At 66.0% G+C, this 26,452-nt stretch overlaps 3 protein-coding genes and 1 long non-coding RNA gene across 4 annotated transcripts in view; all 4 read right to left on the reverse strand.

The window, feature by feature from the left end:
• Positions 1-13,980, reverse strand: part of ESYT1 (extended synaptotagmin 1) — a 28,058-nt gene extending 14,078 nt beyond the window's left edge. Inside the window, exons 1-27 of the mRNA XM_037371277.1 lie at positions 13,795-13,980; positions 12,389-12,430; positions 11,280-11,414; positions 11,129-11,202; positions 10,889-10,961; positions 10,702-10,791; positions 9,705-9,760; positions 9,477-9,600; positions 9,221-9,397; positions 8,136-8,218; positions 7,948-7,996; positions 7,792-7,881; positions 7,608-7,700; positions 7,442-7,513; positions 7,277-7,363; positions 5,245-5,394; positions 5,049-5,171; positions 4,206-4,382; positions 3,933-4,015; positions 3,797-3,845; positions 3,590-3,679; positions 2,254-2,349; positions 1,709-1,780; positions 1,512-1,631; positions 963-1,109; positions 344-486; positions 26-121 (exon numbers count right to left, since the gene is read on the reverse strand). Of these exons, the coding sequence (XP_037227174.1) occupies positions 26-121; positions 344-486; positions 963-1,109; positions 1,512-1,631; positions 1,709-1,780; positions 2,254-2,349; positions 3,590-3,679; positions 3,797-3,845; positions 3,933-4,015; positions 4,206-4,382; positions 5,049-5,171; positions 5,245-5,394; positions 7,277-7,363; positions 7,442-7,513; positions 7,608-7,700; positions 7,792-7,881; positions 7,948-7,996; positions 8,136-8,218; positions 9,221-9,397; positions 9,477-9,600; positions 9,705-9,760; positions 10,702-10,791; positions 10,889-10,961; positions 11,129-11,202; positions 11,280-11,414; positions 12,389-12,430; positions 13,795-13,890 (2,687 nt within the window). The 5' untranslated portion in view covers positions 13,891-13,980. The remainder of the gene's footprint in view (positions 1-25; positions 122-343; positions 487-962; positions 1,110-1,511; positions 1,632-1,708; positions 1,781-2,253; positions 2,350-3,589; positions 3,680-3,796; positions 3,846-3,932; positions 4,016-4,205; positions 4,383-5,048; positions 5,172-5,244; positions 5,395-7,276; positions 7,364-7,441; positions 7,514-7,607; positions 7,701-7,791; positions 7,882-7,947; positions 7,997-8,135; positions 8,219-9,220; positions 9,398-9,476; positions 9,601-9,704; positions 9,761-10,701; positions 10,792-10,888; positions 10,962-11,128; positions 11,203-11,279; positions 11,415-12,388; positions 12,431-13,794) is intronic.
• A 1,658-nt stretch (positions 13,981-15,638) lies between these two features.
• On the reverse strand, positions 15,639-17,834 carry ZC3H10 (zinc finger CCCH-type containing 10). Its single transcript, XM_037371331.1, has 2 exons — positions 17,748-17,834; positions 15,639-17,265 (listed from the first exon to the last, which is right to left on the reverse strand). The coding sequence occupies exon 2, from the start codon at positions 17,232-17,234 to the stop codon at positions 16,050-16,052; it is 1,185 nt and encodes a 394-aa protein (XP_037227228.1). The 5' UTR covers positions 17,235-17,265; positions 17,748-17,834; the 3' UTR covers positions 15,639-16,049.
• Positions 17,835-18,549: 715 nt separating this feature from the next.
• Positions 18,550-19,483, reverse strand: LOC119159349. The gene is made up of 3 exons (XR_005108076.1): positions 19,345-19,483; positions 18,864-18,886; positions 18,550-18,744 (listed from the first exon to the last, which is right to left on the reverse strand). It is a non-coding gene; the product is annotated as an uncharacterized LOC119159349 (long non-coding RNA).
• A 738-nt stretch (positions 19,484-20,221) lies between these two features.
• Positions 20,222-26,452, reverse strand: part of PA2G4 (proliferation-associated 2G4) — a 20,137-nt gene continuing 13,906 nt past the window's right edge. Inside the window, exons 9-13 of the mRNA XM_037370717.1 lie at positions 23,777-23,910; positions 23,058-23,152; positions 22,430-22,557; positions 21,916-21,969; positions 20,222-21,662 (exon numbers count right to left, since the gene is read on the reverse strand). Coding sequence (XP_037226614.1) covers positions 21,597-21,662; positions 21,916-21,969; positions 22,430-22,557; positions 23,058-23,152; positions 23,777-23,910 — 477 coding nt within the window. The 3' untranslated portion in view covers positions 20,222-21,596. The remainder of the gene's footprint in view (positions 21,663-21,915; positions 21,970-22,429; positions 22,558-23,057; positions 23,153-23,776; positions 23,911-26,452) is intronic.

Raw genomic sequence — 26,452 nt, forward strand, 5'->3', positions numbered from 1 at the left:
CCCCCCCCCCTACCGCTGGGCTCACCTGCAGGCGTGGATGATGGCCACCAGCTTGTGCTCGTCGCGGTGGTACCAGAGCGTGAGCTGCAGCCGGCCCAGGGGACCCCCCCCCTCCAGCTGGCTGTGGGGGTTCAGGGTCAGTGCCCCCCCCCCCCACACACACACACACCCGGACCCCCCCCCCACTGCGGGGGGGCTCGGCCATGGGCTCCCCAGAGGGGCTCATGCCCGGACCCCCTGTCCCGGCTGGGGGGATGCAGGTGGAGCGGCTGGGGGCTGGGTACACTGGGGGGGTGGGATGCTCCCGGGGGGTGGGTTATGCCCCCCCCTCCCCCAACCCTACCTGTCAGCTGGGGGCAGGCGCTGGCGCAGCCCCCCCGCCCCAGACTCCTCCTCTCCCGGCGCCTCTGCGGGCTGGGGGGCAGCGTCCCCCCCGGCCAGGGACACGCTGCTGGCCCCCTCCTCCACCTGCTGCGACACCAGGACCTGGGGGAGGGGGGGAACGCGTAAGGGAGGGGGGTCTCAGCCCCACAGACCCCCCGCCCCCCCCCATCCCGGCCCCCCCTCCACCTGCTGCAACACCAGGACCTGGGGGGGGAGGTGGGGGGTGAGGGAGGGGGGGTCTCAGCCCCACACATCCCCCATCCTGGCCCCCCCCCCCCACCTGCTGCAACACCAGGACCTGGGGGGGGGGTGTGTGTGGGGTGGGGTGGGGGTGAAGGAAGGGGTCTCATCCCCACACACACCCTCCCCCCCATCCTGCCCCCCGCCTCCACCTCCTGCACACCAAGACCTGGGGGGTTTGGGGGTGAGGGAGGGGGGTCTCGGCTCTACACGCCCCTGCTGCCCCCCCATCTTGCCCCCCCCCCCAACCTGCTGCAACACCAGGACCTGGGGGGGGGTGGGGGGTGAGGGAGGGGTTCTCGGCCCCCCACCCCCCGCCCCCCCATCCCGGCACTCACCCCCAGCTGCGCCCGCAGCAGGACCTGGCTGCCGGGCCCGCCCCCGGCCAGCGGGAACCAGCCGTCCAGCGCCAGCCCCTCGGAGGCCAGGAGCTGGGGCAGGGGGAGGCTGAGGGCACCCAGGGGCGACCCCCCCTCCTCCTTCACCTGCAGGCACACAAGCTCAGCACCCAGGATAGGGCCCCCACCGCGGGGCGGGACCCCCACCATGGGGACAGGACCCCCTGCCATGGGGAGGTGAAACCTCACTGTGGGACAGGAACCCCCACCATGAGGATGGGACCCCCACCATGGGGATGGGACCCCCGCCATGGGGATGGGACCCCTGCCATGGGGACAGGTACCCCACTGTGGGACAGGAACCCCCACCATGAGGATGGGACCCCCACCATGAGGACAGGACCCTCACCACGGGGATGGGACCCCCACCATGGGGTTGGGACCCCCACCATGGGGACAGGTACCCCACTGTGGGACAGGAACCCCCACCATGAGGACAGGATCCCCACCACGGGGATGGGACCCCCACCACGGGGACGGGACCCCCACCATGGGGACGGGACCCAGGGATGGGCCAGAGACCTGCAGCTCCAGTGACTCCACATGTGGCCGCTTGATGAGGAAGGAGAAGCCTTCATCCCACACGGGCTCAGTGGTGGGGGCACAGGTCTGAGGGCAGGAGAGCAGGTCAGGGACCCACCTCAGCCCCTCCGGCTTCCCCCCCCCAAGTCCCCCCCATCTCTTACCTTGGTCTTGAATGAGACATCACGCACGGCCAGGCTGGCGAAGGCGGCGGGTGGCTTGGAGCCCTTCCGGAGCTGGGGGGCAGCAGGAGGGGACGATGGGGACAATGGGGCAATGAGGGTGTTGGGGACGATGGGGGCTATGATGGGGGTGACGGGGGCGATGATGGGGTGATGGGGGCGATGACGGGGATGACGATGGGGCAATGGGGGCAATGATGGTGGCGATGGGGGCGATGATAGGGGCGATGGGGGTGATGATGGGGGCAACGGGGACGATGATGGGGGCAACGGGGACGACGGGGGCAATGGAGGTGATGATGGGGGAAATGAGTGCAATGGGGACAATAGAGACAATGGGGGCAATGGGGACGATGGGGGGCAATGGGGGCAATGATGGGGACACCGGGGGCGATTATGGGGGTGATGGGGGCAATGCTGGGGGCGATGGGAGGCAATGAGGGGCAGTGGGGGCGACGGGGGCGATGGGGGACAATGGGGGCGATGTGGGGCAGGGCCAAGGCCCCCGGCGTGGGGCAGCCACTCACCGGCAGGTCGGCAGCTCGGTCCACGAAGACGGAGAGGAGCGCAGCCGAGAGCTCCGCACCACGCGCCGGCTGCAGGAGGCTGTTGGTGTGCAGCACCTGGGGGCACGGGGGGGGGGGGAGGGTCCCACCGCCGCGGGGGGGCACGGGGGGGACAGGGGGAGGTCAGGGATATGGATCCTGAGAGATGGGAGTGGGGACAGGGATGCACGGGGATGGGATCCATGGGAACAGGGACCCACAGGGATGGGGATGGGGATGCAGAGGGAGAGGGATCCATGGGGATAGGGATCCATGGGGATAGGGATCCATGGGGATAGGGATCCATGGGGATGGAGAGGGGGAGGGATGGGGATGCACAGGGATAGGGATGGAGATGCAGGGGGACTGGGATGGGGATCCAGAGGAATGGGGACAGGGATGCACAAGTAGAGGGATGGGGACAGGGATGCACGGGGACAGGGATGGGGACGCACAGGGATAGGGACAGAGAGACACAGACATAGGAATGCATGGGGATTAGGGATCGGGATCCACAGGACTAGGGATGGGGATGCAGAGGGGCGGATCGGGATCCACAGGACTAGGGATGGGGATGCAGAGGGATGGATCGGGATCGGGATCCACAGGACCTAGGAATGGGGATGCAGAGGGGTGGATCGGGATCCACAGGACTAGGGATGGGGATGCAGAGGGGTGGATCGGGATCGGGATCCACAGGACTAGGGATGGGGATGCAGAGGGGTGGATCGGGATCCATAGGACTAGGGATGGGGATGCAGAGGGGCGGATCGGGATCGGGATCCACCAGGACTAGGGATGGGATGCAGAGGGGTGGATGGGATCGGGATCCACAGGACTAGGGATGGGGATGCAGAGGGGTGGATGGATCGGGATCCACCGGACTAGGGATGGGATGCAGAGGGGTGGATCGGGCTGGATCCACAGGACTAGGGATGGGATGCAGAGGGGTGGATCGGGATCGGGATCCACAGGACTAGGGATGGGGATGCAGAGGGGTGGATCGGGATCGGGATCCACAGGACTAGGGATGGGATGCAGAGGGGTGGATCGGGATCCTAGGAATAGGATGGGATGCAGAGGGGTGGATCGGGATCGGGATCCACAGGACTAGGGATGGGGATGCAGAGGGGTGGATCGGGATCGGGATCCACATGACTAGGATGGGGATGCAGAGGGAGAGGGATGGGGACGCACAGGGACAAGGGAAGCACGGGGACTGGGATCCAGAGGTATGGGGACGCACAGGGCTGGGGCTGGGGGGGGGGGGCTAAGGCTCGGAGCCAGCTGTGCCCCCCCCCCCCTGGGGGGCTGTTACCTGCTCGAGGAGGGCGGCGCTGGGGCGGGGGGCCAGGCTCTCCAGCCGCACGTGCAGCCGCCCCGACTTCACGTCCTCCAGGGGCAGCCACTGGCGGGGCAGGGATGGTGGGTGAGACCCCCGGGCACAGCCCCCCGCACACTGCAGCCCCCCACCCCCACTGCAGCCCCCCCGCCCGGCCGCAGCCCCTCTTGGTCCCTCTCCTACCTCATCCACAACGCGCTCACTCAGCACCCGCCTCAGCGGCACCTTGCACCTGGGGGGGTGGGGTGGGGGGTGAGGGCTGGGCTGGGGGGGGCTACCCCACAGCCCCCTTCCCCTCCCCGTGCCCCCCAGCACCCACCGGCCCAGGAAATCATCCTTGTCAATGTCCTTGTCGAAGAGGTCGAACTCCACGTCCTGCCCCGGGACGTTGTCCACGATCACCTGGATGGGGGGGGTGGGGGGTTGGTGTCACCAGTGGGGGCCCCCCCGCATACCCCCATCCCCCTCCCATCCCCCTGCCTCGGTTTCCCCTCTGGATGGGAGGAAATGGGACCCCAGCCCACAGCATCCACGTCCCCAGGGCCAACGCCTGGGGGGAGGGGGGAGATGAGACACCCCCCCCGCCAGGTACCTCGTAGACCTCGTTCCAGCGGGGGTTCAGGTCCTCCTTGACCACGCGGCTGCGGAAGGTCCTGCCGGCCACGCGCAGCCGGGCGTAGGGGTCGGAGCGGCCCCTCACCACCCCCTTGAAGAAGTTGTCCTTGGCGATGAGGTCCTGGGCCTCCAGCAGGTGGATGCGCAGCATGTGCTGGGACACGGGGACACGCGGCCACTGGCACCGGGGCTGGGGGGCACGGCCGGGCCCAAGACCCTCCCCCAGGAGCCCCCACTCCTTCCCACCCGGGACCCCCCCCAGCCTGTCCCCATTCTGCCCCCCAGGACCCCCCATTCCTCCCCCCAGGACTCCCCAGCCTCTACCCATTCTTCCCCCCCAGGACCCCCCTAGCCAGTCCCCATTCTGCCCCCCAGGACCCCCCATTCTTCCCTCCTGGACCCCCCAGCCTCTACCCATTCTGCCCCCCAGGACCCCCCATTCTTCCCCCCAAGCTCCCCCCTAGACGGTCCCCATTCTGCCCACCAGGACCCCTCATTCTTCCCCCCAGGACCCCCCAGTCTGTCCCCACTCTGCCCCCAGGACCCCCCATTCTGCCCCCCAAGACCCCAAGCCTTCCCCCCAGGACCCTCCCAGCCCCCAAACCCCATTCTGCCCCCCAGGACCCCCCAGCCTGCCCCCTAGAATCCACCCAGCCCCTGAACTCTGTTCTGCCCACCCAGGGTCCCCCCCCAGCCGTATCCCACATCACTCCCTCCCAGCCCCCCAGCTCCCCCCCCCCGTTCCCCTCCACAACTCCCCCCCCCCCAAGCCCTCCAGCCTCCTCTGTGATGCCCCCCCATCCCCTCCCCACCTCGGTGCCAAACTGGGGGTTGGGGCTGGCGTGGGGGGGCCGCTGGGTGCTGCTGGTGCTGGCCAGGGGTCCGGCTGCCCCAAGATGGTGGGGGGAGACACACCGTTCTCCGGGGCGTCGAGGAAAAGCACCTGCAGGGCTGGGGGTCAGTGGGGGCGGGGGAAGGGCCAGGAGCCCCCCCCCAACTCCCTGACCCCCCCTCACCCGCAGGACCAGCTTCATGTGGAGGCGGCTGCGGGGTCCTGAGTGCTGGAGCTGGAAGGGCTGCGCCAGCGTCAGCCCGGGGGCGTCCAGCAGGCGGGCGAGGGGCAGCGAGAGGGAGCCCAGGCTGCTCTGCCGGGGGTCGTCCTTCACCTGGGGGGGCACGGGGGTCATGGGGGGCCACGGGAAACCGGGGGCACGGGGGGGGGTCCATGGAAACCAGGGGCACAGGGAGAACGGGGGTCATGGGCGGCCGCAGGAACTGGGGGCACGGGGGTCATGGGGGGCCACGGGAACTGGGGGCACGGGGTCATGGGGGTCTGCAGGAATGGGGGGCACGGGGTCATGGGGGGCCATGGGAACGGGGGGCACGGGGGCCACGGGGGTCATGGGGGGCCACGGGAGGTCCGTGGGAACCAGGGGCACAGGGGGAACAGGAGTCATGGGGGGCCGCGGGAACTGAGGGCACGGGGGTCATGGGGGGCCGTGGGAACTGGGGGCACAGGGGTCATGGGGGGCCATGGGAACTGGGGCACAGGGGTCATGGGGGGCCACCGGGGTCATGGGGGGCCATGGGAACTGGGGCACAGGGGTCATGGGGTTCTGCGGGCACAGGGGGCACGGGGGTCTGCGGGAGCCAAGGGCATGGTGTCATGGGGGTCTGCGGGAACCGGGGACACGTGGATCATGGGGGGGCTGCGGGAACGGGGGCACAGGGGGCACGGGGGTCCGCAGGAACCAGAGGCACAGAGATCATGGGGGTCTGCGGGAACCAGGGGCATGGGGATTGTGGGGATCCATGGGAACCGGGGACACAGGGCGCATGGGGATCCATGGGAACCAGGGGCAAGGGGGACACAGGAATCCACCGGAACTGGGAACATGGGGATCATGGGGATCTGTGGGAACTGGGGTCATGGGGGTCACAGGGATCCATGGGAACCAGGGGCACAGGGATCACGGGAATCCATAGGAACGAGGGGCACAGGGGTCACAGGGATCCATGGGAACCAGGGGCACAGGGATCACGGGAATCCATAGGAACGAGGGGCACAGGGGTCACAGGGATCCATGGGAACCAGGGGCACAGGGATCACAGGAATCCATAGGAACCAGGGGCACAGGGGTCATAGGGATCCATGGGAACCAGGGGCACAGGGATCACAGGAATCCATAGGAACCAGGGGCACAGGGGTCATAGGGATCCATGGGAACCAGGGGCACAGGGATCACAGGAATCCATAGGAACGAGGGGCACAGGGGTCATAGGGATCCATGGGAACCAGGGGCACAGGGGTCACAGGAATCCATAGGAATGAGGGGCACAGGGGTCATAGGGATCCATGGGAACCAGGGGCACAGGGATCACAGGAATCCATAGGAACGAGGGGCACAGGGGTCATAGGGATCCATGGTAACCAGGGGCAAGGGGGACACAAGGATCCACAGGAACTGGGGACATGAGGATCATGGGGATCTGTGGGAACTGGGGTCATGGGGGTCACAGGGATCCATGGGAACCAGGGGCACAGGGATCCATGGGGATCTGTAGGAACTGGGGACATGGGAGTCACAGGGATCCATGGGAATCAGGGGCACCGGGATCCATGGGGATGTGTGGAAACTGGGGACATGGGGGTCATGGGGGTCTGTGGGAACTGGAGCAGCACGGGGGTCATGGGGATCCAGGGGAATCAGGGGCACAGGGATCACAGGAATCTGGGGGCACGGGGCATCACAGGGATCCAGGGCAACAGGGATCATGGGGCATCATGGGGATCTGGGGGCACAGGGATCCAGTGGAACAGAGCATCAACGGACTGGGGGGAACCAGGGGTCACAGAGACCTGGGGGTCATGAGGCATCACGGGGATCTGGGGGAACCAGGGGTCACAGGGATCCAGGAGAACTGGGGGCACAGGGGAAGGGGGGAGTGGGGAGAAAAAATGGGAGGGAAGGGGGCTGGAGGATTTGGGGGGGCCGCGGGGACAGGGATGCTGGGGGGGGGTGTCTTGGGGGTGACCCCGGCTCTCACCTGGATGTCCAGGTCCTGGTGCGCGGGGTCGTGCAGGAAGAAGCGGAAAGCATCTTCCCAGACGGGGGCAGAGGAGTTACAGACCACCTGGGGGGAGCGGGGTTAGACCCCCACCACCAGCCTGGACCCCCAAACCCTGCCCCCCCCCGCCAGCTGCCCCCTCACCTTGCTCTCCCGCGTGACGTCCTGCACTGAGACCTGCACCATGGGGTTGGGCTCCTTGCCCGGCTTCTTCATCTGCGCAGAAAGCGGGGGTCAGGGGGGTCCCCCCAGCTCTGCCCCCCCCCCCCCCAGGGACCTGGCAGCTCCCCCCCCCCCCCCCCCAACTCACAGGCAGCTCCTCAGCCCGGTCCAAGTACACGACCAGGATGGCGGCGGACGGAGGGTCAGGTTTGGCCGCGATCGCCCGGTTCCTCTCCAGGACCTGGGGGATGGGCCCGGGGGGTGGTGGTGGGTGAGGGCAGGACCCCCCCTGCACCCCTGCCCCCCCCCCCCCCATGGCTGACCCCGCTCACCTGCTCCAGCCTGGAGGTGTCGGACATGAGGGAAAGCCACTCCAGGCGCAGGTGGAGCCGGCCCTGCCCCCCCTCCTGCAGTGGGAACCACTGCGGGGCAGGGGGGGTCAGCACAGCCCCCCCCAGCCCCCCCGAGCCCCCCACCCCAGCACCCACCTCCTCCAGCACCCGGGCCTTCAGCACCTCCCCGAAATCCAGCTTCATCCTGGGGGGGGGGGGGGAGGGGGAAGGGAAAAGCTGTGAGCTGGGGGGGGTGGGTGAGCTGGGGGGGGTGGGGGGGCATGGTGAACCCCCCCCTCGCCCCCAGGTACCATCCCGGGGGTCTGGACCCCTTCCCCCAGCACCTGCCCAGGAGATCATCCTGATCGGGGTCCTTGTCGAACAGCTCCACCTCCAGCTCCTGCCCCGGCACCTCATGCACAATGAACTGGGGGGGACCGGGTCAGCGGGGGGGGGGACACACAGGGGGTCCCCCCGCCCCGTACAGCCAGGCTGGGGAGATGGCAGGGGGGTCCCTGCGCTCAGCCTGGCTGGGTCAGGGTGCTGCGCCCCCCCCCCCCACAAGCTGCCGATGCTTGGGGGGGTCCCTGTGTCCCCCACAACCGCAGACAGGCTGGGGGGAGGGACACGGGGGTCCCTGCATCCCCCACAACCGCAGCCAGGCTGGGGGGGGACACACGGGGGTCCCTGAAGTCCCCCAACCGGTCTGATGGGGGACACAGGGGTCCCTGCAGCCCCCCACATCCCCCACATGCCCAACTGGTCTCAGAGGGGACATGGGGGTCCCTGCAGCCTGGACACCCCCAGCTAGTCTGGGGGGACACACACGGGGGTCCCTGCAGCCCCCCACATGCCCAGTTGGTCTTGGGGGAGGATTCGGGGGTCCCTGCAGCCCTCACCCCCACAGCTGGTCTGAGGGGGGACACGGGGGTCCCTGCAGCCCCCCACACACCCAGCTGGTCTCGGGGGACAATTCGGGGGTCCTTGCAGCCCTCCACATGCCCAGCTGGTCTCGGGGGACAAGCTGGGGGTCCCTTGCAGCCCCCACCCCCCCCAGCTGGTCTGGGGGGGGACATGGGTGTCCCTGCAGCCCCCCACACCCCCCAGTTGGTCTCAGGGGAGGATTCAGGGGTCCCTGCAGCCCTAACCCCCCCAGCTGGTCTGGGGGGGGGGTACACGGAGGTCCCTGCAGCCCCCCACACGCCCAGCTGGTCTCAGGGGAGACACGGGGGTCCCTGCAGCCTGGACCCCCCCAGCTGGTCTGGGGGAAGACACAGGGGTCCCTGCAGCCCCCCACACCCCCAGTTGGGACACAGGGGTCCCTGCAGCCCCCCACACCCCCAGCTGGTCTCGGGGGAGGATTCGGGAATCCCTGCAGCCCCGCACCCCCCCAGCTGGTCTGGGGGGGGCACGGGGGGGCGCGTCTCACCTCATAGACCTCGTCCCAGGTGGGGTTGAGGTTGTCGTCGATGACGCGGCTGGTGACCACCTGGGTGCCGACGCGCAGGACGGCGTAGGGGTCCGACTTGCCCTCCACCAGCCCCCCCATGAACCGGTCCTTGGACCGCAGGTCCCGCGCACCCCGCAGGTGCACCCGCACCACACCCTGGAGGGGAGGGGGTCAGCCAGGCTCGGGGGGGGCGGGGGGGTCTGGCAGTCCCCCAGGACCCCCAGGCAGCCCTTACCCGGGGCAGGGGGCAGCGGAGCTGGGCGGCCTCGTGCAGGTCGGGCACCAGCGGGACCAGGAGGCGGTTGGGCAGGACGAGGTAGGAGGCGATGGCATCCATGATCATGGTGTCCGACATGGAGCTGGGGGGGGCACGGTCATGAGGAGGGGGGGCACGGTCACGGGGGGGCCACGGGGGGCAAGGGGTCAGGGGGTCGGAGGACCCCACAGCTGGGCTGGGGCTCACCTCAGCCCCGGGATGTCCAGCAGGTTGGTCATCCCCGTCCAGTTGATGTCCAAAGTCTGGGATGAGGGGGGGGCTGGTGTCAGATGGGGGGGAGACCCCAGGGGGAACGGGGTCAGATGGGGGGGGAAGAACTCAGGGGGAATGCTGGAGGGAGACCCCAGGGGGGAAGGGGTCAGATGGGGGGGAGACCCCGGGGGCCTGGGGTCAGATGGGGGGCGCAGACTCCAGGGGGTAGGAGGGGGGAGACCCCAGGGCAGATGGGGTCAGATGGGGGGGGGGGGGCAGACCCCAGGGGGGATGGGGTCAGGTTGTGGGGGGGCACCCCAGGGGGATGGGGTCAGATCCAGGGGGGATGGCGTCAGATGGGGGGCAGACCCCAGGGGGGATGGGGGGCGGGACCCCAGTGGGGATGGGGTCAGATGGGGGGGAGACCCCAGGGGGGACGGGCTCAGATGGGGGGCGCAGACTCCAGGGGGTGGGGGGGGGGAGACCCCAGGGCAGATGGGGTCAGATGGGGGGGGGGCAGACCCCAGGGGGGATGGGGTCAGGTTGTGGGGGGGCACCCAGGGGGATGGGGTCAGATCCAGGGGGATGGCGTCAGATGGGGGGCAGACCCCAGGGGGGATGGGGGGCGTGACCCCAGGGGGGATGGGGTCAGATGGGGGGGGCAGACCCCAGGGGGGATGGGGTCAGGTTGTGGGGGGGCACCCCAGGGGGATGGGGTCAGATCCAGGGGGGATGGCGTCAGATGGGGGGCAGACCCCAGGGGGGATGGGGGGCGTGACCCCAGGGGGGATGGGGTCAGATCCAGGGGGGATGGCGTCAGATGGGGGGCAGACCCCAGGGGGGATGGGGTCAGATCCAGGGGGGATGGGGTCAGATGGGGGGCAGACCCCAGGGGGGATGGGGTCAGGTGGGGGGGGGGGGGCACCCCAGGGGGATGGGGTCGGGGGGGGGAGCAGACCCCAGCCACACCCTGCTGGTGGGGGGCACTCACCGGGCGCCGGATGAAGAACATGGTGAGGGCCCCCACGATGGGCACGTCCCCGAGGAGGGGCTCCAGGATGATCCGCAGCATCCCATGGAGCTGGGGCAGGGGGAGGGGGGACGAGCAGTGCTGAGATGTGATCCCGCCCCCCCCCGTGGCCATGACCCCCAACCCCAGTGCCCCCCCAGCCCCCCACCTGCATGCCTTTCACCCCCGCCTTGCAGAAGAACTTCTTCACCTCCACGTCAATCTGGACGTCACCCACGTAGCTGCAGAGATGGAGTGTAGGGATGGGAGGAGGGGGGGGGGGGGGTGTCTTCGCCACGACACCCCCCAGCCACCCCCAGCGTGGGGGGGGGGGGGCTCCAGCAGCTGCTGTGCAGTTGGAGACCCCAGCATGGGGCGGGGGGGGAGGGTTGTGTGTCTGGCTGCTCACCTGATGTTGAGGTCCAGCAGGATCTGCTGCTTGTGGGTGCCAGGGTGGGCTCGGACCCCCAGGACCCGGAGGGGCTGTGGGGGAGGCAGTGGTGAGCTGGGGGGGTCAGCACCCCCCAGGGGCACCCCCCACCCCCCCGGGGGAGCCCTACCTTCTCGCCCATGTCCACTTTGGTGAAGGTGAAGGTCTGGAGGTGGGTGCTGGAGGCACGGATGGACGGGGCGATGCTCTCCACCAGCAGCTTCTCCATGTACTGGCCGAAGAAGGGCCAGGCCTGCGCCAGGATCTGTGCGGCGGGACCCAACCGGTGGGCGGGATGCAGGGATGCAGGGATGGAAGGATGCAGGGATGGGAGGATGCAGGGATGCACAGAGGGATGCAGTGGGGCTGGCTAGATTCTGGGTGCAGGGGAGCTGGAGAGACGGACACATAAGGGGCAGGGAGGGAGGGAGCAGTGGATGGATGCAGGATGCAGGGAGGGATGCGGGATGCAGGGATGCACAGAAGGATGCAGGATGCACAGAAGGCTGGGCAGATGTGGGACACGGGGGTGGGTATGCAGGGAGGGGTGGATGGATGCGGGATGCAGGGAGGGATGCAGGGAGGGGATGGGCAGATGTGGGATGCAGGGATGCAGGGAGGGATGGGGATGGGATGGGCAGATGTGGGATGCAGGGATGCAGGGAGGGATGGGGATGGGATGGGCAGATGTGGGATGCAGGGAGGGATGCAGGGAGGGGATGGGATGGGCAGATGTGGGATGCAGGGAGGGATGCAGGGAGGGGATGGGATGGGCAGATGTGGGATGCAGGGAGGGATGCAGGGAGGGGATGGGATGGGCAGATGTGGGATGCAGGGAGGGATGCAGGGATGGGGAGGGGATGGACAGATGTGGGATGCAGGGCGGGATGCAGGGATGGGGAGGGGATGGGCAGATGTGGGATGCAGGGAGGGATGCAGGGAGGGGATGGGATGGGCAGATGTGGGATGCAGGGAGGGATGCAGGGAGGGGATGGGATGGGCAGATGTGGGATGCAGGGAGGGATGCAGGGATGGGGAGGGGATGGACAGATGTGGGATGCAGGGCGGGATGCAGGGATGGGGAGGGGATGGGCAGATGTGGGATGCAGGGAGGGGATGGGATGGGCAGATGTGGGATGCAGGGAGGGATGCAGGGATGGGGAGGGGATGGGCAGATGTGGGATGCAGGGAGGGATGCAGGGAGGGATGCAGGGAGGGATGCACAGACAGACACCTCACCTTGTTCAGCCATTCTGCCCTCTCCACGTCCGGGAAGCTCACCTGCAGGCAAACAGGCCGGGGGTGCCGTCAGGCCGGGGGGGCCCAGCTGGGCGCGGGGGGGGCATGGGGAAGTCTGGCCCCAGGTTTCACTCCCGCTCAGCAGCACGGCCCCACCCAGCCCCTGCCTCAGTTTCCCCAACCGGGCCAGTGGGACACACCACCCCCCCCGGGGGGGGCGACAGTCACCGCAGCTGGGGCTGGGGGTGTCACCCCCTGCAGCTGTTCCCGCCCCCCCCCCCCCCCGCGGCCGGGCAGGAAGCGGCCCCCCGCCCCCCCCCCTCCCCGGGCCGGTGAGTCACAGCCCAGCCCCGGCGGTGCCGGAAGGCCCCGGGGATGTCAGCCATCGCGGGGGGGGGGGGGGGGGGGGGGGGGGGGGGGGGGGGCGATGCAGCAATCACGGATCACGGGGCGGGGGGGGACGGACCCGGCGGGAGGCTCAAATGGGGCTCAGTGCAGCCGGGGGGGTCCCCAGCGGGGGTGGGGGGTGGGTGCAGCAGGGGGAGTCGCCAGCAGCGGGGGGCGGGGGGGGGGGGGAGACGCCGTGTAGCAGCGAGGGGACCCCGGCAGCGGGGTAGGGGGGTCGTGGTGCAGCGGGGGGGGACCCCGGCAGCCGGGGGGGGGACGGGACACGCGGTGCAGCAGCGGAGGGACCCCAGCAACGAGGCGGGGCGGGGGGGGGGGGGGGCCGGCAGCGAGACCCGGGGAAGACACGGTGCAGCCGGGGCTGGGGGGGGTCCCCAGCAGCGGGGGGGGGCACAATGCAGCAGCGGGGGGGGGGGGGGGTCCCTCAGCAGCGGGGGACCCCAGGCTCGGTGACCCCGCCGGGAGACAGCCCGGGCGGGCGCTGCAGTGCGGCAACCGGGGCCGCTCCGGAGCCCCCCCGGCCCCGGACGCTGCCGCGGACACACGCTGGGGGGGGGGACGACGACACGCCCAGGCCCCCGCGCGGTGCCGGTGGCCTCCCTCCCTCCGTTAACGGTTCCTGTGCTCCCCCCCCCTCCGTTAAGGATGCCGGTGCCCCCCTCCCCCTCCGTTAACGGTGCCGGTGCCCCCTTCCTCCTCCGTTAACGGTGCCGGTGCCCCCCTCCCCCTCCGTTAACGGTGCCGGTGCCCCCTTCCTCCTCCGTTAACGGTGCCGGTGCCCCCTTCCCCCTCTGTTAACGATGCCGGTGCCCCCCTCCCCCTCCGTTAACGGTGCCGGTGCCCCCTTCCCCCTCCGTTAACGGTGCCGGTGCCCCCCTCCCCCTCCGTTAACGGTGCCGGTGCCCCCCTCCACCTCCGTTAACGGTGCCGGTGCCCCCTTCCCCCTCCGTTAACGGTGCCGGTGCCCCCCTCCCGCTCCGTTAACGGCGCCGCTCCCTTACCCAGGCCGGCAGCTCCCCCGGGGCCGCGCCCAGCCCGGCGGCGGCAGCGCGCACGGCCGCCTCCTCCTCGCGCTGCAGGCGGGCGGCCGCGCGCATCCCCCGCTCCCGCGCGCGCCGCCGCCGCCGCCACCCGGCGTAAAGCGCGAGCGCCAGCAGCAGCGCCCCCGCCCCCAGCCCCAGCGCCCCCGCCGCGTAGGCGGGCAGCGCCCAGAGCAGCCCCCGGCCCAGCGCCGCCAGCCCCGCGCCCCGCCGCTCCATCCCGCCGCCGCCGCCGCCGCCCGGGGGGGGGGTGGGGGAGGCGGGCCCCGAGCGCGGGGCGGCACCGGCACGGGAGGGGCGGGGCTGGAGCGGCACCGCCCCTCCCCCACCCCGATCCCCCCCCGCCACGGTCCTGAGGGGCCACCGGCGCTTCCCCGGGCACCGGCTGCTCGGGGACCCCGGGAACCGGCTGGGCACGGCCACGGGGCACCGGCAACTGGCTGGGGATGGCCACGGGGCACCGGCTGGGCACCGGGCACCGGCTGGGCACCGCCACAGGGCACCGGGCAGCAGCTGGGCACCGCCACAGGGCACCGGGAACCAGCTGGGCATGGCCACGGGGCACCGGCTGGGCACCGGGCACCGGCTGGGCACCGCCACAGGGCACCGGGCAGCAGCTGGGCACGGCCACGGGGCACCGGGAACCGGCTTGGCATGGCTATGGGGCACCGGCTGGGCACTGGGCACCGGCTGGGCACCGCCACAGGGCACCGGGAACCGGCTGGGCATGGCCACGGGGCACCGGCTGGGCACCGGGCACCGGCTGGGCACCGCCACAGGGCACCGGGCAGCAGCTGGGCACGGCCACGGGGCACCGGGAACCGGCTGGGCATGGCTATGGGGCACCGGCTGGGCACCGGGCACCGGCTGGGCACCGCCACAGGGCACCGGGCAGCAGCTGGGCACGGCCACGGGGCACCGGGAACCGGCTGGGCATGGCTATGGGGCACTGGCTGAGCACTGCCACGGGGCACCGGGCAGCAGCTGCTCAGGGGGCACCGGGCACTGGCTGGGCACCACCACAAGGCACCGGGAACCAGCTGGTCACCAGCCATGGGTCACCGGGCATGGCCACGGGGCACCGGCCACAGGGCACCAGCTGGGTACTGCCACAAGGCACCGGGCACTGGCTGGTCACCAGCCACGGGGCACCGGCCACCGGCTGAGCACGGCCACGGGGCTCTGGCCTCCGGCTGCTCAGTGGCCATGGGGCACCGGCCACCAGCTGGGCACGGCCACAGGGTCCTTACTGGTCATGGGGCACCGGCCACTGGCTGGGCACCACCACGGGGCACTTACTGGCCATGGGGCACTAGCCACCAGCTGCTCACTGACACAGGCCACTGGCCACTCACTGGCCACTGAGCACGAGCTGCTCGGCAGCCACTGGCCACTCAACAGACATGGGCCACCAGGCACCAGCCGCTCACTGGCCACAGGGCACGAGCTACTCACCAGCCACTGGCCGCTCAACAGACACCAGGCGCTCACTGGCCACGGGGCACCAGCCACCAGTCGTTCACTGGCCACAGGGCACCGGCCACTGGCTGCTCACCAGGCCCTGGGGCACCAGCCACCCGCTGGTCACCACCCCAGGTCACCGGCCACCGACTGCCCACCAGCCACAGGGCACCGGCCACTGGCTGCTCACTGAGCCCTGGGGCAGTGGCCACCAGCAGCTCACGGGCCCCAGGGGACCAGCCACAGGGCACAGGCCACCAGCTACTCACCCGGCCCCAGGGCAACCACCCTCACCCCAGGAGAGCCACGGTGGCACCGGGGGGCGGGAGAGCGAGCGAGCGCCGTGGACTTTTTGGTCTTTTTAATAGTTGAAAATGTTACAGGGCTCGGGGGAGCCGCGGCCCCGGTGCCGCCCCCCCTGGGACACAGCCCTGGCACGGGGGGGGGGGTGTCCACACACGGGGCTCCGGGGGGTGCAGCCCCAACCCCCACGGGAGGCTTCACCAACACCTCTCTGTGCGGCAGGTGCCGGACCGAGGCACGAAGCCCCGGCGGGGGGGTCACCACACCGCCAGCCCCCCGCCCCCAGCAGACAAGAGCCCCCCACCACTGTCCACAGGCTGGGGCGGCGGGTCTGCCCTTCGTCCTGCTCATCCTCCCGTTTCCCCCGGGGGCTCAGTTTCATGTGGGGGTCGCGGTCCGGCCGGTTTCCCCAGCCCCCCCCACTGGCAGCATGGCCCCCCACTTTGGGGGGGTCAGTGGGGCATGGCCGTTATCCTCATGCTCTGGGAGGCGATGGGGTACGTCACCATGGGGGTGGTGGCGTGGCTCATGGTGATCCCCCCCAGTGGCTGTGCCATGGAGACGGCCACCGGTGCCACCGAGACGGCCACCGGCGCCATGGAGACAGGGGGGGCCATGCCCTGTGCGATGGTCTGGGCCAAGGCGGCCGAAAGCGGGGTGATTTCGGGGTTCATGGGGGGAGCGGCGTTGGCAGGGGGAGCCGCCTGGGCTCCGGCGGGAGCTACCAAATCCTGTTGGGATACGGGCCGGGGCTGGAGGGCCTGGCTGCTGAGCGTGGTGTGCGTCTGGGCGATGCTGTGGTTGTAGTTGGTGACGGTGCCCACGGTGGGAGCCAGAGTCTGCTCAGTGGCGGTGGCGGTGGAGCTCAGGGTCATCACCTTGGCCTGGTTGCGGAACTGGGCGTTCTGCTCCAGTAGCACCTCGTTGGTGGCCAGCAGGTTGTTCACCTGCTTCTTGAGATCCTCCACGCGCTTGCGCAGCATGATGTTCTCCTCCTCCAGCAGCCGGTACTCCACCGTCCGCGGGCTGGCGAAGCTGTACTCGTATGTCTCGAAGTGCAGCCCGTCCACCCGCCGCCGCTTCAGCACGGGGTCGTGGTCATCGTAGCGGTCGGGGTCATAGATGGCGTCGTAGGGGTCGTAGCGGCGGCCGGCCGGGACGATGCCCTGCTCGCGGGCCGCCATGCCCCGCGCCTCATACTCATAGTCCCGCTGCAGGTGCTGGAACTTGCACTTGGCACCCCGCTGGCAGTCGCCCTTCAAGAAGTCCCGGCAGATGGGCACCTCCTCCTTGCTGTTGGGCAGGTCGGCGGGCGAGAGTCCCAGCCCAGCGGCCACCTTCTGCCGCAGGCGCGGGGGCAGCTCCCCCGTCTTCTTGTAGCAGTCCTCGTCCTCCTTGGTGCCGTGGATGAAGCGGCAGTTGAGACGGACGCACTCCTTGTTCTGAAAGTCGTGGCAGAAGATGAACTCGTTCTTGCGCACGCCCAGGTTGGTGACCTCGCTGATGTCGGGGTGGCGGAAGCGGCAGCGCTTGCCTCGCTTGCAAACGTTGCGCAGGAAATCGCGACAGATGTCGTCGGCGTTGGCACCCACCTCATCGCCGCTGTTGCCGTTGTTGTAGCTGTCACGGTCGGGCATCTTCGCCACCGCCGCCGCGGGGCTCCGGGCACTGCGGGAGGGAGGGAAGGGGGTGAGGGAGGGAACCGGGAGCAGCTCCCCGGGACCGGGGGGAAGCACCTGTCGAGGGCACCGGCCCAGCCCCACACGGACCCCGCCGACCCTGCCCGGTGCCAGCGCCACCGCGGCCTCCGAGCCGCTGGAGAAGGGGGGGGGCCGGACAGCCCCTCACGGCCGGTCCCCGGGGCTGCCGGTACCGTTCACTGGGGACGGCCTGGGACAGCTGGAGGGCCCCGGCGTAAGCGGCTGCCGGCCCGTGACAGCCCCGCCGGGTCGCACCGGGAGGGCGGAGGGGGCCCTGCCTCCCCGCCGGGTCTCCATAGCAACCAGCCCGCAGGCCCGGGGCAGGCCCGGCGCCGGGGCCCGGCTCAGGCGCGGGCGGCCCCCGCGGGGACGGAGGGGCAGGGCCTTTCCCCGGCCCGGTGAGGCCCAGCCCGGCCCGGTGCGGCTTGGCCCGGCCGGCCCCGCACTCACCCGCTCGCGGCCTCCTCGCGGGTCCTCCAGCACCAACAATGAGCGTCCCCTTCCGGCCGCCGCTCTGCGCCGGGCAGGAAGTGCTCTATGGTGCTTCCGGGTCGACCCGGAAAGAGCTGCGCTTTTCTGTCCGGGGCTCCAGCGTCACGGTAACGTCATGCTTCTGCGCCGCCGTTTCGCGCGCACCCGCTGGCTCCCCCTGCCGCGCCGGCGGCCCCGCTTCTCCCCGGTACCGGCCTCGCGCCGTGGGGTCCCAGCCCAGCCAGCCCCGGTACCGGAGGCCTCCCCCCGGCCCTCGCCCCATTACCGGAGGAACCCACCCAGCCCCCTCCCCAGGGCTCCCGTCGGTCCTTGCTAGTCCGCCCCGTTACCGGAGGAACCTCACCAGTCCACCCCGTTACCGGAGGGCCACCCACCCCACCAGCTGTCACCCCGTCAGCGGAGGCACACCCCCCCCTCCCCAGTTCTCAACCCGTTACCGGAGGAGCACACCCACCCACCCACCCCAGTTCGCGCCCCGTTACCGGAGGAGCACACACACACACCCACCCCAGTTCGCGCCCCGTTACCGGAGGGGCACACACACCCACCCACCCCAGTTCGCGCCCCGTTACCGGAGGGGCACACACACACACACCCACCCCAGTTCGCGCCCCGTTACCGGAGGAGCACAGACACCCACCCACCCCAGTTCGCGCCCCGTTACCGGAGGAGCACACACACCCACCCACCCCAGTTCGCGCCCCGTTACCGGAGGAAGTCCCCCCATTATCCCACCGCCTCTGGAGGAACCAACACCGTGTCCCAACAACACCAGCTTTATTCGCGGCACGGAGCACTGAACCGGCCCGGCGCAGCGGGCCCCCCCCGCGGCACCGAGCCCCTCCCGGGACACCGGGGCGTCTCCCCGGCGGCGGCTCTGAGCCCCGGCCCCGCTGGGCTCCGCGGCGGGGTCTACTTGGACCTCTGCCTCATCTTCCTCCTCTTGCGCTTCAGCCTGAGGGAGAAAGCGGCGCTCAGCGCCCGGGGCCGGCCCGCTGCGGCGGGACAAGGCAGCGGCCGGAGCCCCCCCGCGCCCCCCGGTCCCGGGGGGAGCCCCGGGGGAGCCCCACGTACCTGCGCATTCGCTTCTTGCGCCACTGCGGGAGAAGAGAGAGGGGCGGCGTTAGTGCCGGTACCGGAGCGCCCAACATGCGCCCGCCCCCTGGCACAGTCCCCATTCCCGGTCATAGTCGAGCCCCCCCGCCCCGGGCCCCACACACCCGGCGTGTCTCCCCGTGCCCCCTCCAAGGAATTCCCGGTGAACCGACAACCCCCAGCCCCGCCGCAACGGAGTCCCCCGGGTCAGGGCCCCGGGGAACTCTCCAGGCCGGGACCCACGGGGAGGACAAGGAGGGGGTGAGGTGCCATCGGCCGGGGACCCCCGGGGGTGTTTAGGGCGCCATCGACCCGGGGACCCCCGGGGGTGGGTGGGATGAAGGGGGTGGTGGTGGGTGTCTGAGGCATCATTGACCTGGACCCCCCGGAGGGATGGGAGCTGTGTCAGGATGTGTTTAAGGCACCATCGGCCGCCCCCGAGCCGCCCCCCACCGCTCACCTTGGCCCTCATGGCGGTGCGGAGGCGCCGCGCTCACTCCCGGCGGGCGGGCGGCGGCGGGGGCGGTGGATGGCGGCGGATGGCGGCGTCGACTCCGCAAGATGGCGGCAGCAGCGGCCGAGAGAGGCCCTGGTCGCCCGCCGGGGCCTATTTATAGGGCAGCGCTGAGGCCCCGCCCCCTTCGGCGCGGAGCAGGCCGGGAGCTGCAGTCCGCGGCCCCGGTGCATGACGGGACGCGGAGTTCGCCCTGTCGCCGCCATTTTGCGCAGCCCCGGGGCAGCGGGGACCGCGGTGCGGCCTGGGGGGGCTGGGGGGCGAGGGGCCGTCCCCGCCGCAACCCCCCGCCCCAGCGAGCAGAGCCGCGCCTTGGCCCAGGACAGGTCGCTAGTCACGTTTATTGTAAAAAAAAAAAAAAAGTTACAATTGTTCTTGGGTGCCTGCTTGTCATCGTTGACAAATGGGACTTTTCTTGCTTGTCTTGAAGTAGTTCGTTCTCTTGAAAGCCAAAAATTAAATAGAAATATAAAGTTAAATCAATCTCCAGCATGCCTCAGTGGTTTATAAATCATTCCTGTGGGCGACGAGGAAGATCAGCTCTCCCTTTCTTCCACGCAGGGCTGAATATCGCTTAAAAACACTAAAACCTTCCTCCTGGGGAACCAGATTTTTAAAAAACACTAAAACCTTCCTCCTGGAGAACCAGGATTTTCCTTTTTTTCCCCTCAAGGTCACGGTTAAGATGTCGGAGCCACACAGCCCAGACTCCAGCACCTCCATCCCGTGCCGGCCCCAGCCGCGCAGCCCTGCCAGAGCTGGAAGTTGGAGAACAGGAGCAGAGAGAGAGAGAGAGATGGAAAAATTCAGAAAAAAAATAGCGCATCGTTTATTCTCTTTTATTGACTTTGGTAATATTTGCACGTGTGGAGTTTGGGGTGGAAAACCAAGATCTTGGCGAGGAAGCACGGTGCCTGCGGAGACGCCCGGGAGTGTTTTTCAAGGCGAGAGTTTTGCCCAAGTACAGCTACAGGAGGGGAATAACCAGAGCCGGTCAGCAGGTATCGGCAAAGAAAAAAACCTCACATTCAACTACATGGAACTCAGTCGGCTTTTTTCTTTTTTTTTTTTTTTCCCTTTTTTTTTTTTCTTTTTTCTTTTTTAAAAAAAGACTTACTATAAAAGAACGATACCCCCAGCCAGTCTCTAGCCTGAGTCCGACAACTCCAGTAGCGCTTCCCTCGCCTGTCGCCACAGGAGCACGTGCGGACGGGAGACCCTTCTGAGAGCTGCACGCACGTGAAAAAGAGTGGAACATACTCGCGGGCCATGGAAACCAGCCACAGGGAAGAATCAAACTCCCCGGGGACACCAGGGAATTAAAAACTGCTGCCAGGTGGCGGGCAGCTCTCCTGCCCCTCCGCAGAGCCGTCAGGTGGGGAATGTCATCTGCTTCCCAGCAAGTTGGACAGTCAATTTAAAAACAAGCTCGCCACAGCAGCGTATTACAAAATAGAGTGTTTATATCAAGGCAGAGACAGAACAGAGTAGACAGAACAGTCTACAGTCTCACAGGGGACATAAAATTTGACAGTTTTCCCAATTAAGAATGTACAATCTAGAGGCTAAAAGAAAAAAAAAAAGAAAAAAAAAAGAAAAAAAAAAAGAAAAAAAAAAGAGAGAGAAATCCTCTGCCCCAAGGAAACTGAGAGGAATGCCTACGTGGCCGGGGGGAGTCAAGACGGCGCAGCGAGGCAGATCCCCTTACACCATCCACGCGTACCATATCACTAAACACAGGGCACTTTTTCTGGGGCGTAATCAGCAGTTTGGTGTGGGGTTTGGTTTTTTTTTCCTCCAAGAAAATCTGCAAAGGGAGAAAATTAAAAAAATAGGGAGGAAGAAGAAGAAAGCAGGCAGCTCTCTACACTCCCTCTCTCAGTGGGATCGGCTTGGTTCACCTCTTCAACAAGTTTGGGTAGTATAAAAGGTTAGAAAGAGTGGATATAGACTAGCTTTTACTCCTGATTTTATTTTTCTGCTTTCTTTTTAACGTAGTCTGAAGTGGCTGAGAGAATCCTCCCTCATTGGCAAAGTCAATAGGAGCTGGTTGTAGTCGGTGGGAAGTCCAGACTGTTTGGTTTTTTGGTCATAAGAGACAAACAGTGCTAGAATTATTTCGCTTCTGGGTTTTTTTTGGGGGGGAAAAGGGGCGAGTGTGTGTGAATCGGGTGCTACATGGAGGGAGCGGGAGCTGCTCAGTCGCCAGCCTCATTCTCTTCCGCCGTTTCTCCCGTGGTGGCATTCTCTGCATTCTTGGAGGCCTGCGGAAACAAACCCACGGCAGCGGTCAGAACCGGGGCTGGCTCGGGGACCAGGACACAGACCCCCTGGGGGGACACAGCCCCTTCCCACAAGGCTGCTGCTGCCCAAGCTGGGGGAACACCAGGCTATTCTTTATCCCAGGCTGGGAGGCGAGCCCAAAACGCGACCACGCAGGACCTGGGTAACATTTGGCCGCTGCTGACTAGCGAGAGAGAACATGCTGCTAATCCCCACAAAACGTGGCCCAATTACCTTCTTTTTCTTCTTTTTCTGGGTCTTCCGGCTTGCAGAACTTTGTAGAAGGGCCTGGAGACAGGAAGGAAACATCACAAGCTAGAAAGCAGGCTCTTTTTTTTTTTTTTCTTTGACAGGCGATAAAGGGGAACGCCTTTAGAGTGGAAGGAGCACCGCCAGCCACTGAAGGAATGCTGCTAAGTCCTAACGGGCACAGTGATAGATGGGGAATGCCACAGCATCACGCCCCGCCGAGGTATGAGGCCTTGGAGCCAGCTGCTGAGGCTGCTCAGCCCCTCCTCGGAAAGGGCTGGGCACCCTTCTCAAGCGCCCCGAGCGCCAGCACTTGATGCAGGAAACAGGGGCCCAACCTGGGCTTAAACAAAATCTTTTTCCTTTTGAAGCTTGCACCTCCGCCCCTCCCCTGCACACTCCTCCAGATTTCCCTTCCCACCTTCACCCCGAGGGATGCTGAGCCAGGGTGACCCCCGCCACATGCTACCGTCTCTTTCATTTTTATTTTTAAACCAACCTTCAGTTCTCCATCTTGCACCTCAAACTCCGACTTATAGAGCTCGGGTTCAAAGGGGCCGCTGGTTATCCTCATGGGACCGTTGGGCATTAAAAGCACTGTGAATTTGAACTGTGCAACAAACTCTCCTGCAAGACAGAAACGGGCGTCACGCCACCGCAGCCCCCACGGATCCGATCCACCAGGTAGCTGGGCAGGTATTTCCGACCAGGCATTGTTTCGATTCCTGTGCTATTCCCACACTGTCGCTGCTAAAAACCACCTCACAGGAATTTCTTAAGCCTACCCCACCCAGGGCAAAACGATTCCTTCGCCACCACCCTGCCACGCCTGCTCTGTAAGCAAACCAGAGAGCCTCAGCCATCAATCTCTCCTCCTGCCCAGGAAATTACTCCGCAAAAAAAAATAAATAAACCCAACAACTTTCATCTCATCCCTGGAAGAATTCCAATCCTGAAGCCAACGGGTAGCGAGTTTCCTGGAGGATAAATCCCAGGGCCCTTGAAGTCCATCTCTGGTATTTGCACAGTGACAGAGTCAGCACCGGCATCGCCAGGCTCCGGAAGCGACAGTTGTCCACCGAGCCCCTCCATGCCCGGCTCCCAGTCCTCCCACTGCCTGCGCTCACCTTCCTTTTCGTAGAGGACATTGAAAGGCTGGAGCAGCTCGTGTTTGGCGCATTCCACCACCCCCATCCTGGCCTTCTTCTCATCCTCAAATGCCCTGCGGAGGAGAAAGAGCCACACCTGAGCTCAGGCCCTTTCCTGGAAGTCAGAATCCACCCCACAGGTTGCAGAATTGCCCCCAGGGTCAGGCTGGAAACTTTATATTCCCCAGCGTCCCCCTCGCCCCAGCAGTGTCATGGTGCAGTGACAATAGCAGGCAACTGGCCGGGTGAACTGCTGCCTCCAGAGAGCGGAAAAAACGAGTGGATTTAAAGATGAAAAGAGCCTGTCAAGCGAACGTTTGTTTCCTCAGTTTGAGGGTACGTTGCATCCAAAAACTGATGGGAACTGCCCCGCCTCTGCATGCTCTGCCCTGACACTGCTTTCACCCCTGTTTTATTCTAAACGCAATTCCCAGCTCGCCACCTGCCACGCGAGGCACAGGAGATTCTTAAATCCGCAGGCTCTGCCTGGGATTCCTGCTTAAGCCTGTAACATCCTTCCTACACCCACTCCTAGGCTCAAATACAGCAAACCCCAACGTAAAGCAGCACAGGCAGCCTCCTCCTCCTCTGCGACAGGACAGTGAAAGCAAGTTGGTTTTGCTGGCAGCAGAGTCTGTAAGCTCACGCAAAGCATCCAGCTCTGAGCACACGGGGAGGCCACGCGTAAGAGCAAATACCTGAGAGTAAATGGCATAGTATCAAAGCGCCTCTCCACCTCACTGAAAAAGGCACGGGAGGTTTTCATCTTCAAGCCATATTGTTTGGAGGGATCCCTTTTGTAAATTGTAGTTCTCTGTCCAGCATCCTTTGCCTAAAAATGCAAATAGCGCTGAGAGACCAGGAAAGCAGCGCAGCGCTTCCTCAGCCAGACCAGCCAACCGCCTGCACGCGCTGGGACGTTTACATCGGACCAACACCGTCCCTATGCCGAGATTGTAAGGGTGCACCTCAACTTTTTGGATGGAAAAAGCTCCACCCAAAGAGCCAGAGATACCTAGGCAACAAGTAACTCCTGGCTGGAACTGGCACCCACAAGGACATGGCTGTCAGCACCGTGGGATGATGATGGAAATGCTGAAACACGGGCGCTTTGACCACACGCACAGAGGATGAGCAGAGGGCCAAGAAGCACCAGACTCACCTTTCCCTCTCCACTGCTGACAAGAACATCAACAGCGTAAACTTCGTGGACCTCAAATTCTGCTTTTTCATGGTCCTTCCTGGATGAAAAAAAAAAAAAATTTTGGTGAGTCAAAAGAATGGTAAATAGAGAAAACCTCCTACAGAGCCAGAGTGCCTCAAGCCCACGCTGGGCTCAGCCAGAGAAGGTCTAAAGCACCAAGTGGAGCTACGGTGCTACAGCAACCAGGCCCCCGACCAGAAGAGCAAAACTGGCACAGAAGACACAGAAACTGAAGATGCCAGGCAGCCGAGCTGACCAGCGACAGGCTGGCAGAGAAGAAGGATGACAAGCCAGAGCTCCTCCTGCCCATGACAAGTAGCTCCATCCCCAGTGAAGGGTGGGAGGGCCCTTAAGACATTCAGCACCAGCTCTTTGGACTTGTGGCCAGGTCCTGGGCAAGCCAAGAGCCCCACTACACCTGGCACATCGCCACGCCTGAGGACTTCACAGTCCAAATGCTGGATTTAAAGCCAGTGAGACCCAATCCCGAGGGTCTCCGAGGGAGAGGAGCTGCTGGGACAGGGAATGAAAGGGAATGACACGTCCAACTCATTAGTTAAACCCATCCTGAGATGGTACCGACAGCCATCACCATCCAGTGGGCTCCTGGCAGCTTCTGCAAGGCGACCAGTAGGTCTTGGCACAACTCCTGGTGAATGAGCATCCACCGCTACAAGCAACAGTTGGTTGTTCTGCTGGCAGCCTCCAGCAGACTCCTTTGAGAAACTGGACAGAAACCAAGAGCGCTTGCAGGTGCCAGCAGAGCCTCACGTCAGTGACTTCCAGCTTTTCTTTCTTGGAACAACCCCCAAAGAGAGCCACACTTCACGGGTTCCCAAGCTACGAATTGGCCATACTGGGGCCGACTTCAAGAAAGAGGCCACACGGGGAGCGGTCTGTACCCCAGTGAAATTAAACCTACCTGCTACAGCCCCCCAGCTTGATATTGCAGCAGGAAACAGGGGCAGCATTCTGGACCTAGTCACCCCCCTCCCAAACGCTGCTGGAAGCAGCAACCCCGGAGGTGATGCTCACTTTTGCTGGTCTGTAGGGTTCTGGATGATTGTTTTCTCTCCATCGATCACATGCTGTTTCAGCTGGTGTGACAGCATCCCTGCCCGCGATAAGAGAATCCATTAACACCTCTGAGCTGCAAACGACGCAGTGACTTGCATTATTACCACCCCAGGGCTCGGCTAGAGCGAGCGGGAAGGCAAACTGTCTTCAGCATTAGCACTTCCTCAGCTTCCCTCTGCTGCAGACCCTCGGGGGCATCAGCACGGATGAGGGGTGCTCCCCAGCCAGCTGCCAAGGCCTCGCAAGAGCGACCGCTTCTCCGTAAGGCATATGTGCTCCGCCAGCGGGCTGCGACGGACCGGAGGTGAACACACAGCCACGTGCGACGCACCCCCAGGCATTTTTAAAGATGCCAAATGTCAAATTAATGGAAACTTTCAGTCTCTTCCCCAGCTCCTCAGCCGGCCAGCGCTCAAAAGGCTGTTCTGAGGGGTTTGCTTTACTTCTTCCTCCCCTGTCCTATAGTGAACCTTCACATGGAAGCCTGGGAAGAGGCACTCGGGGCCATTCCTGTTCTGCTCCCCACGCCAGCAGCCAGCAGGGACGGTCGCATGTCCCCATTCAGGAAGGACGGCTGCCGCTGGCGGGAAGGGAAAGCACAACCCCAGCCGCCAACAGCTCCGTTTGTTTTCATCAACTGGGGCCTTATGCTGCTGCCAGTGCCTAGATAATTACGGCACTTGACTGTTTCCAAAACAGTGGCTGCTTAAACTCCCTTGACAGTGTGAGCAGCCGCCTCCTCACTGCAGCTGATGCCATGTTTTTTCACAGAGAAAGGAGCAAAGCACTGAGGAGACCCACAAAGCCATCCCACACAAGGAACAGGGACCCGAAGTTCCGAGCCTGGGCTAAGGCAAGCAAAGAGAACGAGCCAGCTTTAAAGTATTTCAGGAAATTTAACTAAGAACAGACCGATTTAATTGCGGCTGAAGGAACCATTTGACAGTGATGTCACCCCCCAGCAGAAAAGCATCTGCCATGGGCCAAATGTCAGGCCAAGCTCTCTTGCCACCTTTCCGACAAGAAACCAGTGGTCTCATTTCTACCAGACGCTATCCCAGCGCCTTCCCACTCGCCCGTTATCAACGCTGCG

This window comes from Falco rusticolus, chromosome 19 (assembly GCF_015220075.1).
Source record: "Falco rusticolus isolate bFalRus1 chromosome 19, bFalRus1.pri, whole genome shotgun sequence".
Lineage (NCBI taxonomy): Eukaryota > Metazoa > Chordata > Aves > Falconiformes > Falconidae > Falco > Falco rusticolus.